Source organism: Melopsittacus undulatus, chromosome 21, assembly GCF_012275295.1.
Source record: "Melopsittacus undulatus isolate bMelUnd1 chromosome 21, bMelUnd1.mat.Z, whole genome shotgun sequence".
NCBI lineage: Eukaryota > Metazoa > Chordata > Aves > Psittaciformes > Psittaculidae > Melopsittacus > Melopsittacus undulatus.
In genome coordinates this window covers 467,264-484,837 of record NC_047547.1, presented here as the reverse complement: position 1 = coordinate 484,837, position 17,574 = coordinate 467,264, and the positions used below count along the sequence as shown (strand labels likewise).

Here is a 17,574-nt window from a genome sequence, read left to right as displayed (position 1 = left end):
CCAGGCATTCCCTTTTATCTGCTCCTGGAGGTGGGCTGGGTCTGCAAGGGCGTGAAGAGGAAACAAATTTACTGTCTTCATCAGCTTGGTGCGGTTAACAGATTTTTGCCAAATTGTTGACTCCACCCAGGAATACGCTTTGCAATGCAGAAGAGAATAAAAGAGCAAGAGCATTGGAACAGGTCTCAGTGAGTAAGTGGACTCTTATATCTTTATGGCATCAGGAAAACTCTGTTTTACAGGGATGTAGTCATGTTCTTCCCTCCTCCCACCTTTCTACCCGCTCTTAATGATTTTGCAGTTTGTCTGGAGCTGCATCTTTTGCCCTGACGCTTAGTGTCAGAGCAGCTTTTCGGTGCAAACCAACTGGGATGAGGCTTTCACAACTCCCCCAAGCACAGCCCAAATCTCCTGCTTAAGTGGAAAATTGCCGATGGCTTTCCAAGAGGCAGTTTCCCTGTGCCGAGCAAAACCACCACACATTAACATTTAACAACGGTCAGCATTTCTCTATTATCCAGAAAGGAGGTGCTTGGTTCCTTTCCTAAGAGCATCATTTGGGATGGGGAGTGCCTGCTTCCAGGGCACGTTCCTGCAAAATGTGTCTCCCAGAGTCTCAGCTACCCTAATACCGAGACTCGGAGCACCAGAGTGGAATGAGCAGGAGAACCAGGATGTCCAGTCTCCTTCCTTGTGCGTTTCTGATGGCCACAGGGATTGCTGAACCTGCAGAGTATGGAAAGGACGCTTCGGGCGCTAGATGCGGTAATGACTGAAGGCAAATAGCAGAGAACTGCAGGCAGAAGTGACAGTGGCTTCTGAAAATGATGTCTTTTTACTTGATTTGGTGGGCAAACGATGTGGCTGAGTTCATCATATTGATCAGTTAGAAATAAGGGCAACCATGACGTAGAACTCTTGATACTTTCATAAGCAGTAACTGGGTTCTCTTCTTAAGAGTAGAGCTACTCTTTCCTAAGCAGTAACAGTTCAGGTATTGCTGCTTACTATTGCTTTGGGAGGAATGGCATCATTGCCCCCAGCTTTGACCACAGCAAATTTGGGTGGGGTTGGAAGGGTGGTTCCCAAACTCACTTCACTGTGGGCTTAAAACAACAGCAGTGGCTTCAAACTAGAGAAGAACGATGTTGAATCTCGAGCACCAGCACCGTGGCTCTGAAGTGGGAGGTTTCCCTGCAGGGCATCTTGGAGAAAACTTCTGGGTCTCATTGATCAAACAGACGTGATAGATGCACTCATGAAACTTAACCAAAAAAAACCCCAATGTATTCCTAGTGTTTCATTCCATAAATCATCAACAAAATCAAAGGAAAGAGATTTTAAAGCCTTCCACCCATTTCAGCTCCCCACTCTTGTAGCGCCTGTTGGCTTCCAAAGCACAATACTCGTCTGAGTATGAATTTTAACCATCACATGTTACGCTTTGTGCACCTAAACGCTGTCTGCAAGTATCCTGAGGGGCCAGCCGGCAGCCTCAACACTTCAGAGCCTTTCAACACCAGCCCAGAGAATCACTCCCAAAAGCCACAAGAGGAACCAGAACCAAAATGCTGTTGGCTTTCACTGAGACCAAGGCTGCTGAGCACCACAGCTCATGCACAGCATTGGGGTGGGGTAGGGGAGAATGGGACCCTTGAGGGGAACTCAAGTCATGGTTGACCAAGGTTGGCTCTACCCTTGAGGGGGACACAAGCGAAGGCTTATGAAGATGTGTGGCTGCAGCTGGAGCATGGGCAGTGGTTTTTACAGTAGGGGGACACCTTCCCTTCCTAAAGCAGATGGAATTAGAACACAGTGCCCAGAGAAGCTGTGGCTGCCCCATCCCTGGCAGTGTTCAAGGCCAGGTTGAACACAGGGGCTTGGAGCAGCTGCTCCAGTGGAAAGGGTCCATGCCCCTGACAGCGGTTGGAGCTTGGTGAGCTTTAAGGTCCTTTCCAATCCAACCCATTCCATGATTCTATGATTGCATGAAATGAAGAGGGTCTCATATCCCAGTTGCTGTCCCCAGGACACAGAGTCAAGCTCTCCAGACCCTTCTGCAGCCCAGTGCACTTGCTCATGATGAGCACTCCCGGGGAGCTGTGGGGTGTAGGGGAGCTCCGTTTGTGCTCACAATAAACCAGCTCATCCCTTCCCATGGCCTCCCTCCAGATTGCCACACACACGGTAGATGCCTTTCTCAGCAGGCAGCACGGCTTGGTCGGAACATCCCACACGGAGGCTCCAGCACGAGGGGGAAGATCTGTTAAGTCAGCCAAATGCCTGGCTGCTGACCACAGCGAGCACGTACAGATAAGCCGCCCCGATTGAGTCACTCTGACGTCTGCAGACAAGATGGGAAGATTGCTCCAAACCTGGAGTCACTGCAGCCTCCTCCAGGTAAAACTCGACAGACGGCCCCGGATCCCGCTGTGCCTTCAGATCTCTTTCGCAAGGAGCTGTGCACAGCACAATCATCCGCACCGAGCAAAGTGTGAGCAGTGCAGAATGGAGCCCAAGCTTTGGCTCTCACACAGCAAAGAGCTGCAGGCAGCAGAGACGAGGGTGTCGCAATGATTCCTCACAACAATGCCTACAACACCGTGTTTCGGATTACAAAGTGGAGAAGAAACAGAGTCTTAAACTTAAGAACAAAAATAGGTGACTCTTGCCCCAAGCCAACCCTAAAGTGCTCCTGGCTCAGCCCCAGCTTCTCAGAGGCATCGGCTTCTGTTTCGGCCAAACCCAGGCACGTTCCCAGCTCCAGCCACTTCTGATGGGCTTCCAAGGGAGGAGAAGTGCCTCTTGCAAGAGGCCTCACACCGTTCCCCACTGCCTTGCCTGCACCTCTGCTGGGTCTGCAGCTTCCTGACCCACTGTGGGGCCACCAGCAGCTCCCAGTGGGTGTCTGTGGGGCTCCTGAAGCACCACTGAAAGCAATTCCTGCCTCTTTGATCTCTTCCTGTGGTGGCAGAGTGGGAGCCCAGCGCAGATCAAACACACCGGCTCTCTTCTCCCGTTCCCCCTCCTCCAGCTGCACCAGATCCCTCCCCCTTGGAAAGAGGAGACCCTGGGGGATGAATGGGCTGTTGAGGGAGCTGATGGGAACCTGAGCCCAGGCTGTGGGGTGAGTCATGGCTGTGGAGCTCTTCATTGCCCCACTGCTGGTCAGTGGAGGGGAGGGTGAGGTTGTGGTTCCCAAGCACTGGGTGCCAGGAGCTGTGCAGCAACCACAGCCCCTTGTTCACCAGCGGGAGGTGCTTGGCCAACGCTCCTACCCCTGCTCCCAAGCAGCACAAACCTGCCCCACCACCACTGACCACAAGACTCCTTCCATTGCCACCTTCCCCTACCACAAAGCAGAGTCCACTCGGAGGCAGGAAACTCAGATGAGCTGACAACAGTGCATTATTGATCTGATTCTTGTTCCCACCCTGCTGCTGATCTCCATTATCAATCAACATGTTTGGGTTTCTATTGGTTTTGCCACCCTGCTCTGGCTGCATTCCTGCCCAGGTCCCATAACTTTGTGGTGGTGATTCCAGCACTAGTTCTTCCTGTGCTAAAAGTCTGGAATCCAAGAGGGAGATGGATCGAGCCCCTTTCCCAGAGCAGCAGCAGGGTTTGAACACAGCAGTCTGGTCAGACACGACATGGGGAAAAGGGCCTGGAGGGGATTTGTCTGGATAAAGGCTGATCCCTAAATATTGGCTCATTGGTCCAGTGGGTGCTGGACCCCTCAGTGCTGGAGGCTTCCAGACGCTACAGATGGGGGCATCCACTGTGGAAACGACCATAAGGGATTCCAAAGGTGCAGCTCTATCAGAACCTGCCCAAACCCTTAACAGCCTCTTTAATTCCTCCAGTTTGGGCTCCCATTGCCCCGGCCTGCTCACATTTACTGACATGGTGTGACCTGAGCACCCAGAACCCACCATTTCAGGTAAGGACTTGTTCTCCCAGGCAGTGCAATGACTGACCAGAGTGAAGAGGCATCACTCATGCTTAGACACTTGCCTGGCCCCATTCCCACACCCATTCCCTTCCCTCAAAGCACAGCCACAACACACTGAGCAGAACAACCCAAACCTTCCCAATGCAACAACACAAAGCCATAGTGAATGTTCTCTGCAATTTATTGGGAATGGCAACATCCCGAGGAAATAGGGTTGACCAGACAGGAGAGGAAGGGAGGTGGGGGGGGCAGCACATCACGCTCCATGTCACAAAGCATTGGGAACAAGCTTTGTTCTCTCGAGGAAAAGTCCACTTGTGACCGGGTGTCGCGGAGAGCAAGGACAAGAGGAATGGAAGCCGCAGCTTGTCCCAAAGGCTGGTGAATGGAAGCGGTGGATGCACCACATGAAGAAGCACCCAGGGGACACGGCCATGGGGGAAGAGGAGCCAAGAGCAGCTTTATACACGTTTGCCCAGGCAGAGCCCCCGCTCCTCCGGGCCGGGTGCAGGAGCCGGATGGCGCTGGCACACGCGAGGGGCACAGTCCGTGTGGCTGCCGGAGCCCGGCGCTGGCTGCAGGGAGGCTGGGCTGGTGCCGGGGGAGCGGGGGAGACGCCGCTTTCCTTTGGTTCCTTTGCTGAGAGCATCAGTTGGGATGGGAGCGTCCGGGGCACAGGGCTCAGAACCTCACTCCTGACGACTTGACCGAGGTGGTGGTCACACATCTCCGCACGGAGGACGAGCCCCCCCCGGAGCTGAAGTTGCCCCCGCCGGACCCGCACATCCTCCCGCTGCCGGAGGAGAAGCCGCCGCCGTAGCTGCCTCCGGCTCCGCAGGCACCGCCTCCCATTCCCATTCCCATTCCTCCTCCCGTTCCCATTCCCATCCCTCCTCCTGTTCCCATCCCTCCTCCAATGCCGCAGCTGCCTCCTCCGAAGCCTCCTCCCATGCCGCTGCCTCCTCCGAAGCCTCCTCCCATGCCGCTGCCTCCTCCGAAGCCGCCTCCCATTCCTCCTCTGCCTCCGGTGATGGTGGTCCTGCCGACCACCGCTGCGAGAGAAGCACAGGTTACACATCCACGTCCACGGTATCACCAAAGGACATGGGCAAGGAAGCAGAAGGCAGATACTTACAGACATTGACGTTGGACATGCCATCGTTGCACAGCCTGGGAGGGAGAACAGGAGCAGTTATTCCTCTGGGAAATGCACATTTCTATAGCTGAGGATTCCCCACTTTCTACCAAGTTGATATTCCCAACTTGTCTAAATTTCCCAGTTATTCTTTAAAGCAAATGAGCAAGTTTGAACTTGATCTTCCCAGGAGCAATATGTAGAACATGCTTCAGACTAAGGATTAGAGCACCAACTATACGGAATTTACCTTCAGATAAAGGTTTTAACACAGCCAAGGCATGAGTCAAATAGACACAACTGAGAAGTACCTGTTCTCCTCTCCCTCCAGCAGCTTCCTGTACATGGCAATCTCAACATCCAGCGCGATCTTGATGTTGAGCAGCTCCTGGTATTCCTTCAGCAAGCGAGCCAGCTCCTCCTTGTCTTTGTTCAGGGCATTTTCCAGCTCTTCCAGTTTCCTCCTGGCATCCTTCAGGGCCATCTCACCCCGCTCCTCGGCCTCAGCAATTGCTGCCTGAAGCTGCTGGTTCTGATTAAGCAAAGAGAAGAGCAGTTCCTCAGTGCCCTCCTGCACAGCCTCCACTAGAGAGGCCTCAAGGGCACATACTGGATGGAAACAGGCAGGAGCCATCGATCTGCTCCAAAGGAACTGAATTCCAATGGCTGTGTTTCCCTCACACATTCCTCCCTGGTTCACCACTGTGATGCTGAGGAGCCCCTACCTGCTTCTTGACGTTCTCGATCTCAGTCCGCAGCCTCTGCACGTTCCTGGTCAGCTCCTGGATCTCAATCTTGGTGTTGCGGAGGCTGTCCCCGTGCCTTCCAGCAGTGTTCTGCAGCTCTTCATACTGGTGGCACAGACACAAAGCAACCCATCAGTGACACCAAGAGCTCAGCTGGTTCCTGTGCTCTGCATCAAATACCAGAGACTCTTCCAGGAGCCTTGAACTGCTCCCAACTCACCCTGCTCTGGTACCAAGCCTCAGCTTCAGCTCTGCTGCTCTGGGCGATCTGCTCGTACTGGCGCCTGACCTCCTCGATGATGCTCTCCATATCCAGGTTCCTGCTGTTGTCCATGGACACCACCACGGACAGGTCCCGGCTGATGGTCTGCATCTGAGACAGTTCCTGCAACCAGGACAGGCAGCCCAAGTGACTGTCAAGACCAAATCCAATGGACACCCAGTCCTACCTCAGTGCCTTTGCCCACCACACACCTTACTGCATCTCCAGCCAGCCCAGGAGAAGAGAAAGCTCTTACCTCCTCATAGATGTATCTCAGGAAGTTGATTTCATCGGTCAGAGCTCCCACCTTGGCTTCCAACTCTACTTTATTCATGTAGGCATTGTCCACATCCTAAAGGAAAGATCACACAGAGGTAGACATCAGCTTCATCCCACCCCAGAAACGCTGTTGACACCAATGCTCCTGTTGGGAGCTGCCTGTCTTGTTGCTTCCCCCTTCCAACATCTTTGCAGCCTCCTCTCCAGTTGCCCCTGTTACTCACCTTCTTGAGCACCACAAACTCATTCTCAGCACTGGTGCGCCTGTTGATTTCTTCTTCATACCTGCAGAAGGGGATAGGGCCCGATGAATCTCTTGGACTTGTTCATGTGTCAACCTCAGAACCCCTCTTCCCTCAGCCCCACTTCTCCAGAGCTCTTCAGCAATGGGAAGCCTCTGGGAATGCCCAAGCTCTGCTCTCCAGGCTGCTTGAGCTCCTTTCTGAGCCTGCAGGGCACTTACTTGGTCTTGTACTCCTCCACGTATTGCCGCATGTTCTGCAGCTCCGACTCGAGCTGCCCCCTCTGTCCCAGGATGGAATCCAGCTGCCTCCTCAGGTTCTGGATGTAGCTTTCAAAGATGCTGTCAAGGTTCTTCCTCGGCCCTGATGGTCCTTGCTGCTGGAGCAGCTCCCATTTGGTGGCCAGGACCTTGTTCTGTTGCTCCAGGAAGCGGACCTAAAAGCCCACCAAGGGGTGTGTGAGGACCACCACGGAACTCAAACCTCCTGCTGATGCTGGAGGCCGAGGGAATCACTTCCCAGATCCCCAGTTATGCCTAATTTGCACATTCAGCTCCTAAGGCCATGCTAAACATTATTAAACCCTGAGTCATTCTGGACTCTGGGACAAAATATTGTTGCGAATGGAAGCATCCCTATTTCCCATAGCATCCATTTGGACATTGCTGTCATCTCTGAGTTGTCAAGAAAACCAGTACATCTTTGATCTAACTATTCATTTACAGGGAATTCTGCATTTCTTTGATTCCTTTTTGGAATGAAAACAGTCCAGGAGTGTTGGAAAGGTGCTTGGGATTCTGACGTTCATAGAATCAGATCCCCGAAAAGAAAGCTTCATCAGTAGGAGAGGCCAAATAATGAGAACTCTTTGGACAACTGAATGTACGAGGATGACTTCACCCTGAATCACTAGAAATCAGGCTGAAGAGATGACAAGGCAAGAGAATCACACAATGACCTACAGATGTTCCCTTTCATCCTCTATGAATATGCAAACCTTGCCCATTGTTCCCTACTCCTTAGTAAGATGTTACTAACAACTTGCTGCTAAGGCAAACTCTAACAAGCCCTTGTTGTGAAGAAACAGAAGATCCATTTCCACCTGGAATGTGGAATGGACCTGAAGTCACTCACAATTCCCACCTCTGACCGAGCCTGGTCCTACGCTCTCACCTTGTCAATGAAGGAGGCAAACTGGTTGTTAAGAGTCTTGATCTGCTCCTTCTCCTGGTTTTTCACTTGCTGGATTTGGGGATCGATCTCAACATGGACCGGCCGCAGGAGGCTTGAGTCAACCTGCACTGGCTGGATGCCTCCAGGAAAGCCAGGGCCACCAAAGCCACCCATTCCTCCACCGCCCATTCCTCCACCATAACCACCCATTCCTCCACCACCAAAGCCACCCATTCCGCCACCACCCATTCCACCACCAAAGCCACCCATGCCTCCACCGAAGCCACCCATGCCTCCTCCACAGGGTCCACCAAAGCCACCCATTCTGCCTCCGTAGCCTCCACCACCGTAGCATCCACCCATCGCAATTCTTCTGCTGCCACCCATGTTATGGAGGCTCCTGCTGCTATACCCTCCACATTGTCCGCCTCCTCCACCTCCCCTAGATGAGGAATACGAGCTGTAGCTGATCCTGCTTCTGCCGCCACCTCCTCCAAAGCCACCACCGATGGCAGAGCAAGAGCTGTAGCCCCTTCTACTGCCGCCTCCAAAGCTTCTGCAGACAGACTGCCGAGACATGGCTGGTTCTTCCCAGTGGATTCAAAACCAAGAGGAGCAGAAGATCCAATGGAGCTGTGCTGCTGTGGGATGAGCACAGAGAGAAGTGTGCTCAGTCTTCTCTGGCTCTGCCACTCCAGCCTTTCCCTTTTATCCGCTCCTCGAGGTGGGCTGGGGCCCCATGGGCGTGAAGGTGGAACCTGATTTATTATGTTCATCAGCATGGGGCTGTTGACAGATTCCCAGTTGAGCTTTGCCATATTTGGGCCTGCCTGGAAACACACCCTGCAATAGAGAAGGGAATAAAAGAACAAGAACATTGGAACCGGTCGCAGTGACTAAGTGGACTCTCGTATCTTTATCACATCTTGACAATCACCTTGTACAATAACGTGCTTCTCTGCAGCCCCTTCTTGGGCTTCCAGCCTTTATTAGCAGCTCCCGATCATTCCAGATACAGATCTTCCCAATCAAAGCTCCATGGAAAGCAGCAGTTTTGATGACATCCCAGCTATAATATTAGCTTTCACAACGCCTCACACACACCCTAAATCCCCTTTTTATATGTCAAGTTGCCTTTGGCATTTTAGACGTTTCCCAATCGTGAATGGGAACTCATGACACCGAATTTTGAAGAGACTCAGCACATTCTCCTGCTGCAACGGGAAAACATCACCTTGGTCGCACACGGAATGGGAGTGTCTTCAACCCAGGGATTAAATTCCCTCCAAGGGAATCTCCCCAGGTCTGTGACAACTCACCGGGACCTCGGATGATGCTGAGGCAGAGCGAACGCAGCAGCTTGGATCATTGTGTTCCTTCTCTAAGCTCTTCAGAGGGTGACAGGGCATGATGACCTGTGCAGGAACAAGGGACATTGGGCAGCTGCTTCAGTCATTGGGGGCAGACAGACAAGTCCTTTAGAAGCGGAGTGATGATGGTGAGCACTTGCAGGTGGTGAGGAGATCCTACAGCTCGGATCAGTGTTGTGACCTCTTCTTTACCTGGTTATCTCCAAAGATGAGACAAGAGAAGTGGGAAAACCTGGTGAGAAACGGAGCTGTTACAACTTCTAAGGCACAGTATAACCTCTCGATTGCAAATACGGAATTGAGGAAGGAATGTGTTGTAGAAACGGGTTTGTGGGATGCCTCTGAAATAAAGAATCCTGGTTTCTGATTGCATGTAATTAGTATTTTAAGTAATTGCTCTTAAGGTGCCAGATTATGAGAGCAAATAAAAGCTGACAGTGATGGGCATGTTCCAAAGAACTGAGATGATAGGTGTTGGTTAAAAGGAAACTGGGATCTGTAAATGCTACTTAAAAGGCACCTACAAGGTCTTACCTCTCGGGATACTGTCAATCAAATCTAGGTATAGGTTTTCTCTAGATAATACCCAGCACACGTAGTAAAAAGGGACAGAAAAAACAGGCACCAGAGCCCTTCCAAAGACTTAAACCAGCAATGAACACGGATTTAGGATCATGAAAGCACAGCCTGGGTTTGGGTTGGAAAGGACTTAAAGCTCCTCCTGCTCCAACCCCTGCCACAGGCAGGGACCCCTTACACTGAAGCAGCTTGTTCCAAGCCCCTGTGTCCAACCTGGCCTTGAGCACTGCCAGGGATGGGGCAGACACAGCCTCTCTGGGCACCCTGTGCCAGCCCCTCAGCACCCTCACAGAGCTTGTGTCTAAGAGCTCAGCTCAGTCTCCCCTCTGGCAGGCTATGAATGAAATACACAAGTTCATTCCAAAGCCTTGTGGACAGACAGATGAATACGCGCATCCATGCAGAATGTTCACCATCACACATCAGACTTTGTGCACCTAAACGCTGTCTGCAAGTATCCTGAGGGGCCAGCCGGCAGCCTCAACACTTCAGAGCCTTTCACACCAACCCAGAGAATCACTCCCAAAAGCCACAAGAGGAGCCAGAACCAAAATGCTGTTGGCTTTCACTGAGACCAAGGCTGCTGAGCACCACAGCTCATGCACAGCATTGGGGTGGGGTAGGGGAGAATGGGACTCTTGAGGGGAACTCAAGTCATGGTTGACCAAGGTTGGCTCTACCCTTGAGGGGGACACAAGCGAAGGCTTATGAAGATGTGTGGCTGCAGCTGGAGCATGGGCAGTGGTTTTTATAGTAGGGGGATACCTTCCCTTCCTAAAGCAGCTGGAATTAGAACATGGTGGAGGAGCTTTAAGCTCCCTTCAACCCAAACCATTCCATGGTTCTATGATCCTATGAATACGCTCCTTCTCTGAAACACAGAGTTGTAGGTATTGCCATGAGAAATCATTGCGACACCCTCGTGTGCTGCCTACAGCTCTTTGCTGTGTGAGAGCTGAAGCTTGGGCTCCATTCTGCACTGCTCACACTTTGTCTGTGTTGATGATTTTACCCTGTACAAGCCCTTGTGTAAGAGATGTGAAGGGAGGGCAGGAGCCTGGCTGGGTGCTCAGTCTACTGGAGGAGGCTGCAGTGACTCCAGGTTTGGAGCAATCTTCCCATCTTGTCTGCAGACGTCAGAGTGACTCAATCAGGGTGGCTTATCTGTACGTGCTCGCTGTGGTCAGCAGCCAGGCATTTGGCTGACTTAACAGATCTTCCCCCTCGTGCTGGAGCCTCCGTGTGGGATGTTCCGACCAAGCCGTGCTGCCTGCTGAGAAAGGCATCTACCGTGTGTGTGGCAATCTGGAGGGAGGCCATGGGAAGGGATGAGCTGGTTTATTGTGAGCACAAACGGAGCTCCCCTACACCCCACAGCTCCCCGGGAGTGCTCATCATGAGCAAGTGCACTGGGCTGCAGAAGTGTCTGGAGAGCTTGACTCTGTGACCTGGGGACGACAACCAGGCTATGAGACCCTCTTCATTCCATACAATCATAGAATCATGGAATCATGGAATGGGTTGGGTTGGAAAGGACCTTAAAGGTCATCAAGCTCCAACCGCTGTCAGGGGCAGGGACCCCTTCCACTGGAGCAGCTGCTCCAAGCCCCTGTGTCCAACCTGGCCTTGAGCACTGCCAGGGATGGGGCAGCCACAGCTTCTCTGGGCACCCTGTGCCAGCGCCTCAGCACCCTCACAGGGAAGAGCTTCCTTATCTCCAACCTGAGCTCCCCCTGTTCCACTCTGAACCCATCACCCCTCATCCCATCGCTCCAGTTCCTGATGTAGGTCCCTCTCCAGCATCCTTGTAGCCCCCTTCAGCCACTGGAGCTGCTCTGAGGTCTCCAAGCTGCTTCTCTGCTCCAGCCTCAATGCTCTCAGCCTGGCTTCATGCTGAGGTGCTCCAGCCCCTGATCATCCTCGTGGCCTCCTCTGGACCGGCAGCTCCCAGTGGGTGTCTGTGGGGCTCCTGAAGCACCACTAAAAGCAATTCCTGCCTCTTTGATCTCTTCCTGTGGTGGCAGAGTGGGAGCCCAGCGCAGATCAAACACACCGGCTCTTCTCCCGTTCCCCCTCCTCCAGCTGCACCAGATCCCTCCCCCTTGGAAAGAGGAGACCCTGGGGGATGAATGGGCTGTTGAGGGAGCTGATGGGAACCTCAGCCCAGGCTGTGGGGTGAGTCACGGCTGTGGAGCTCTTCATTGCCCCACTGCTGGTCAGTGGAGGGGAGGGTGAGGTTGTGGTTCCCAAGCACTGGGTGCCAGGAGCTGTGCAGCAACCACAAAGCCAAGTCCACCAGTGGTGGATGACCCTGACCATCTCCTTCCCATTACATGTATGGGAATCTAACCCTCCTGGAGATGAATGGAAGGGATGTCATGAGAGCGCTCATTTGGGTGGGTTGGGACAATGAACTCCAGGACCTCAGCTCTTGCCTCGGTTGCATTGCCTCTCATTGTGTGACCTGGGTGCCCAGGAACCATCATTCCAGGTATGGGCTCTACAATAACCAACAAGAGTCAAGAGGTGCCCATGCTTGGACACTTGCCCTGCTCCATTCCCACACATTCACTTCCCTCAATGCACAGCCACAACACACCAGCCCAACCCTGCCCACCTTGCCTACAAGAGGCTTCCAATGCACCAACACGAAGACACCATGAATGTTCTATGCAATTTATTAGGAGGTAGGGCTGACCACAGACAGGAGAGGAAGGGCGTTGGGGGGGAGGGGGCAGCACATCTGGCTCCATGTCACAAAGCACTGGGAACAAGCTTTGTTCTCCTGCGGAAAAGTCCATGGGTGTGAGAGAGCTGTGACCGGGTCAGCAAGGACACGGGGAATGGAAGCCGCAGCTTGTCCCAAAGGCTGGTGAATGGAAGCGGTGGATGCACCACATGCAGAAGCACCCAGGAGACACGGCCATGGAGGAAGAGGAGCCAAGAGCAGCTTTATACATGCTTGCCCAGGTCGGGCCGGGTGCAGGAGCCGGATGGCGCTGGCACACGCGAGGGGCACAGTCCGTGTGGCTGCCGGAGCCCGGCGCTGGCTGCAGGGAGGCTGGGCTGGTGCCGGGGGAGCGGGGGAGACGCCGCTTTCCTTTGGTTCCTTTGCTGAGAGCATCAGTTGGGATGGGAGCGTCCGGGGCACAGGGCTCAGAACCTCACTCCTGACGACTTGACCGAGGTGGTGGTCACACATCTCCGCACGGAGGACGAGCCCCCCCCGGAGCTGAAGTTGCCCCCGCCGGACCCGCACATCCTCCCGCTGCCGGAGGAGAAGCCGCCGCCGTAGCTGCCTCCTCCGATGCCACAGCTGCCACCACCGAAGCTGCCTCCAGCTCCGCAACTGCCACCTCCCATTCCCATTCCCATCCCTCCTCCCATTCCCATTCCCATTCCTCCTCCTGTTCCCATTCCTCCTCCGAAGCCGCCTCCCATTCCTCCTCTGCCTCCGGTGATGGTGGTCCTGCCTATCACAGCTGCAAGAGAAGCACAGGTTACAGGTTACACACACGTTGTCCATGGGCAGGCTCTCTCCCCAGAAGGAAAGCAGGGCAGGTACTTACAGACATTGACATTGGACATGCCATCGTTGCACAGCCTGGGAGGGAAAGAGTTAAAAGAGGCATTGTTAAAGTGAGAACTCTCTTTTCACCTTCGAGCCCTTTCCCTGTTTTATCCTTAGCAGGATGTTGGTGTCACTGCAGTGTTTAGGGAGAGAATGGTTGGAAAGTTCCTCTTTACAATGAGGTTCTTCCAGGTTTGAGGTTCATGGAACAGAGATGAAGAGGCCGCTTCACCCCCTGCACTGAGCAGGATATGGCTGTAATAGGTCCTGACCACCCAAAATATCAACCAATAAATGCCATTGCTCCATCTACCCATTCTCACCCAAAAACCTGGTCTGAGATGACACCGTTAATGTCAAAGCTCAAGGTATCCAGCACAGACATTAACCACAGGTCCTAGGCACTGCCCTGACATCCCTCAGAGGCCATGGGTTTACCTGTTCTCCTCTCCCTCCAGCAGCTTCCTGTACATGGCAATCTCAACATCCAGCGCGATCTTGATGTTGAGCAGCTCCTGGTATTCCTTCAGCAAACGAGCCAGCTCCTCCTTGTCCTTCTGCAGAGCAGATTCCAGCTCCTCCAGTTTTATCCTGGCGTCCTTCAGGGCCATCTCACCCCGCTCCTCGGCCTCAGCAATGGCTGCCTGAAGATGCTGGTTCTAAGGAAGGAAACAGGCACTTTCTCAGTTGGCTGCTTGTGATCAACCCTCAAATCCAAGAGGAGAAATCAAGGGAATACAAAGAAAGGGAACGTCCACATGAAGGGAACAAGGGGTGCTTGAAGAAACCATTTCTACCCCACGCATGGTCATTTGTGGTCCAACCAATGCCATCACCCACTGTGATGCTGAGGAGCCCCTACCTGCTTCTTGACGCTCTCGATCTCAGCCCGCAGCCTCTGCACGTTCCTGGTCAGCTCCTGGATCTCAATCTTGGTGTTGCGGAGGCTGTCTCCGTGCCTTCCAGCAGTGTTCTGCAGCTGCTCATACTGATGGCACAGAGACAAAGCAACCCATCAGTGACACATCAATGATGCCTACACAAGGTTTGTCAACAGTTTAGTAGCTCTTGTGCTGCTACAAGGACCTATTGCATCAGTCATGGATGCCCAGATGGATGGAGAAGATGCTTCTGAGGCTCAGTTCTGGGGTTTGAACTATGAAGTAGATCTTAGTGACACTACGAAGCATCCTTGGCTTATGAAGGGCTGCTTTGGACACACATTTGCTAGTTAAGGTACGTTTTTTGCCATCTTTATTGAGAGGCTTGTACCGTGCACCAAAGTGGGGCTGAACACAGTGAGTCAGATCCTTCAAGAGCAACACAGTTCCTCTTGAGGCTTCCTTGCATGAGCTCCAGCTCAAGGAGATGTCTCCCATTGTCATCAATTCCCTGCCAGCCTTCACCATCACCCAGGCTCCTGGCCTGCTCCCATCTCACCTGGCTCTGGTACCAAGCCTCAGCTTCAGCTCTGCTGCTCTGGGCGATCTGCTCGTACTGGCGCCTGACCTCCTCGATGATGCTGTCCAGGTCCAGGTGCCTGTTGTTGTCCATGGACACCACCACAGACAGGTCTCGGCTGATGGTCTGCATCTGAGCCAGCTCCTACAACCAAGACAGGAGTCAGCCTGAGCAGCTGCGGAGGGCACAAAGGAGCAGCAGCTCCAAGCAGCCTCTGCAGACCAAATCCAATGGACACCCAGTCCCACTCCAGTGTCTTTGGCCACCACATGGACACTGCAGGCAGCTCATGGGTAGGGAAAGCTCTTACCTCCTCATAGATGCACCTCAGGAAGTTGATCTGATCGGTCAGAGCTCCCACCTTGGCTTCCAACTCTACTTTAGTCATGTAGGCACTGTCCACATCCTAAAGGAGAGATCACAGACAATAGTTTCATTTCCTCTTGGGAATCCTTCAGGATCATGGAAATTACAGCCTGTGCTGAGGGTGAGAGCTGTGATGGTGTTAGTCAGCCATGCAAATTAAAACCAAAGACTTCAAACATCAGCCCACGGATCCTGCAGCTCCACAGGCTCAGGATGGAGCCCATCCAAGCACCACGAAGCCCCATGTCCAAACCATCACTTTGTAGTGCGTGATTCACCTTCTTGAGCACCACAAACTCGTTCTCAGCACTGGTGCGCCGGTTGATCTCTTCCTCATACCTACGGAGAGCAAAAACACAAGTTGAGTTTCCTGAATTCTCCTGCCCGAGGCCACGCTAAACAAGGTGCAGGAAGAAACACCAGAGCAGACTGAACGCACCGTGCCCACAAGTGCCATAAGGATGTGAGTGAAGGAAAGGGGCTGCCAAGCTGCCCCACCACTTACTTGGTCTTGTACTCCTCCACGTACTGCTGCATGTTCTGCAGCTCCGACTCGAGCTGCCCCCTCTGTGCCAGGATGGAATCCAGCTGCCTCCTCAGGTTCTGGATGTAGTTTTCAAAGATGACATCCAGGTTCTTCCTCGGCCCTGATGGGCCTTGCTGCTGGAGCAGCTCCCATTTGGTGGCCAGGACCTTGTTCTGTTGCTCCAGGAAGCGGACCTGAAAGCCAAGACATGGAGTATCCACCATCACATGGGGAGCAGCGGCTGAGGCGCTTCTTCCACCACGTAAAATGATTCTCCCCCATGTGATGGTGGGACAACATGGACCGGTTTGTGCTCTGAGTGTCTGTTATTGCCTAAACATTGGGAAAAGGAAGGAATTCCCAAGTCAAAGGAGCTGGGTGGAAACGTTGGATTTCAGGTCTAGATAGAAAACCCTGGATACTTGAAAACAAGGAGGGGAAAAGTGGTATCACTGGAGGCTTCCATGGGAGGGTGTTTGGAAAGAGAATGTTACAGGAGGGAGAAGTTGTGTCTGAAACCTGCAGATGTTTGGAGGCGTTGAGCCTGCTTGCGAGAGCAGCCTATTAGTGGAGCCTGGTGCAACAGGCTAGATTAAAGCCCTGCAGACAAGGCTTTGATCTCCTACGGAAGAGAGATGCAGAGATTCTCATCTCTTCCCCAGCAGAACTTCATAAGAAGCCTCTGCTCAAGCCTCTCAGCCCACTGGGATTCAGTTCTGCAGGATTCAGGGATCCTCCCAGCCTTGGTCCTTCATTAGACACCATCCCACCCTCTCACCTTGTCAATGAAGGAGGCAAACTGGTTGTTAAGAGTCTTGATCTGCTCCTTCTCCTGGTTTTTCACTTGCTGGATTTGGGGATCGATCTCAACATGGACCGGCTGCAGGAGGCTGGAGTCAACCTGCACTGGCTGGATCCCAGGGCCAGCTCTACCGGGGCCACCAAAGCCTGGCATCCCGAAGCCTGGGCCACCAAAGCCACCCATTCCTCCACCTCCCATTCCTCCACCATAACCGCCCATTCCTCCACCATAGCCACCCATTCCTCCACCACCACACACTCCTCCAAAGCCACCCATGCCTCCACCAAAGCTGCCCAGGCTTCCTCCGTAGCCTCCACCAAAGCCACCCATTCTGCCTCCGTAGCCTCCACCACCGTAGCATCCACCCATGGAGATCCTTCCACTGCCACCTATGTTGTGGAGGCTCCTGCTGCTAAACCCTCCACAACGGCCACCACCTCCATATCCCCTGGACATGGAGAATGAGCTGTAGCTGCTCCTGCTTCTGCTGCCACCTCCTCCAAAGCCACCACCGATGGCAGAGCAAGAGCTGTAGCCCCTTCTGCTCCCTCCTCCAAAGCTTCTGCAGACAGACTGCCGAGACATGGCTGGTTCTTCCCAGTGGATTCAAAACCAAGGAGATGGGAAGATGAACGGAGTCACGCTGCGAGGAGGTGAGTGAAAGGAGAAGGGAAATAGGTCCCTCTGGCTGGAGGGCAGTGGGTGCTCTCTTTTATCTGTTCCTGGAGGTGGGCTGGGTTTGCATGGGCGTGAAGGAGGAGACAGGTCCTGTCTTCATCAGCGTGGCGTGGTTTACAGATTTCCATCTTCAATTTGCCCAACATTGACCCTACCCAGAAACACGCCCTGTAGTGCAGGGCAAAATTAGAGGAGATAGACCCGTGTCTCTCGGATGGAGTCCATGGAATCCTCCGCTCCCGTGGTGCCATAACCATCTCCATTGGGAACACCGGTCTCTCCCTTCACCTTTCATCCATTGTGGTTGTCTCTCTGCTCGTGTTTATCTCTCCCTCCAAAGCCCCATGGCATCGTGCACTGCAGCTCCATGCCAAGTTGGAGCCTGGCTTTCACAATTCCCAAAAACACGCCTGTGTCACACCCTTCGTC

The 17,574-nt window shown here is 53.3% G+C and overlaps 2 protein-coding genes across 2 annotated transcripts; both read right to left on the bottom strand.

Moving 5' to 3' along the window:
- Positions 1 to 4,118: 4,118 nt before the first annotated feature.
- LOC117437302 (keratin, type II cytoskeletal 3-like) lies at positions 4,119 to 17,155 on the bottom strand. Its single transcript, XM_034071409.1, is given in 11 exon segments — positions 4,119 to 4,667; positions 4,670 to 5,007; positions 5,091 to 5,125; positions 5,402 to 5,622; positions 5,816 to 5,941; positions 6,057 to 6,221; positions 6,355 to 6,450; positions 6,602 to 6,662; positions 6,841 to 7,055; positions 7,793 to 8,399; positions 17,081 to 17,155. Coding segments are annotated over 10 exon segments (2,280 nt in total). The 5' UTR covers positions 8,372 to 8,399; positions 17,081 to 17,155; the 3' UTR covers positions 4,119 to 4,223.
- On the bottom strand, positions 12,761 to 17,087 carry LOC101871487 (keratin, type II cytoskeletal 6B-like). The gene is made up of 9 exons (XM_034071411.1): positions 16,444 to 17,087; positions 15,645 to 15,859; positions 15,418 to 15,478; positions 15,084 to 15,179; positions 14,753 to 14,917; positions 14,175 to 14,300; positions 13,751 to 13,971; positions 13,311 to 13,345; positions 12,761 to 13,223 (listed from the first exon to the last, which is right to left on the bottom strand). The coding sequence occupies exons 1-9, from the start codon at positions 17,050 to 17,052 to the stop codon at positions 12,898 to 12,900; spliced, it is 1,854 nt and encodes a 617-aa protein (XP_033927302.1). The 5' UTR covers positions 17,053 to 17,087; the 3' UTR covers positions 12,761 to 12,897.
- Positions 17,156 to 17,574: the final 419 nt, after the last annotated feature.

What these genes read in the sequence shown, in the direction of transcription:
- LOC101871487 (XM_034071411.1), bottom strand. Translation starts at nt 17,052, where the DNA reads ATGTCTCGGCAGTCTGTCTGCAGAAGCTTTGGAGGAGGGAGCAGAAGG. An exon ending in TTGCCTCCTTCATTGACAAG is followed by an intron (nt 15,860 to 16,443) that starts GTGAGAGGGTGG and finishes CTTGGCTTTCAG; the next exon opens with GTCCGCTTCCTGGAGCAACA. An exon ending in TCGAGAGCGTCAAGAAGCAG is followed by an intron (nt 13,972 to 14,174) that starts GTAGGGGCTCCT and finishes TTCCTTCCTTAG; the next exon opens with AACCAGCATCTTCAGGCAGC.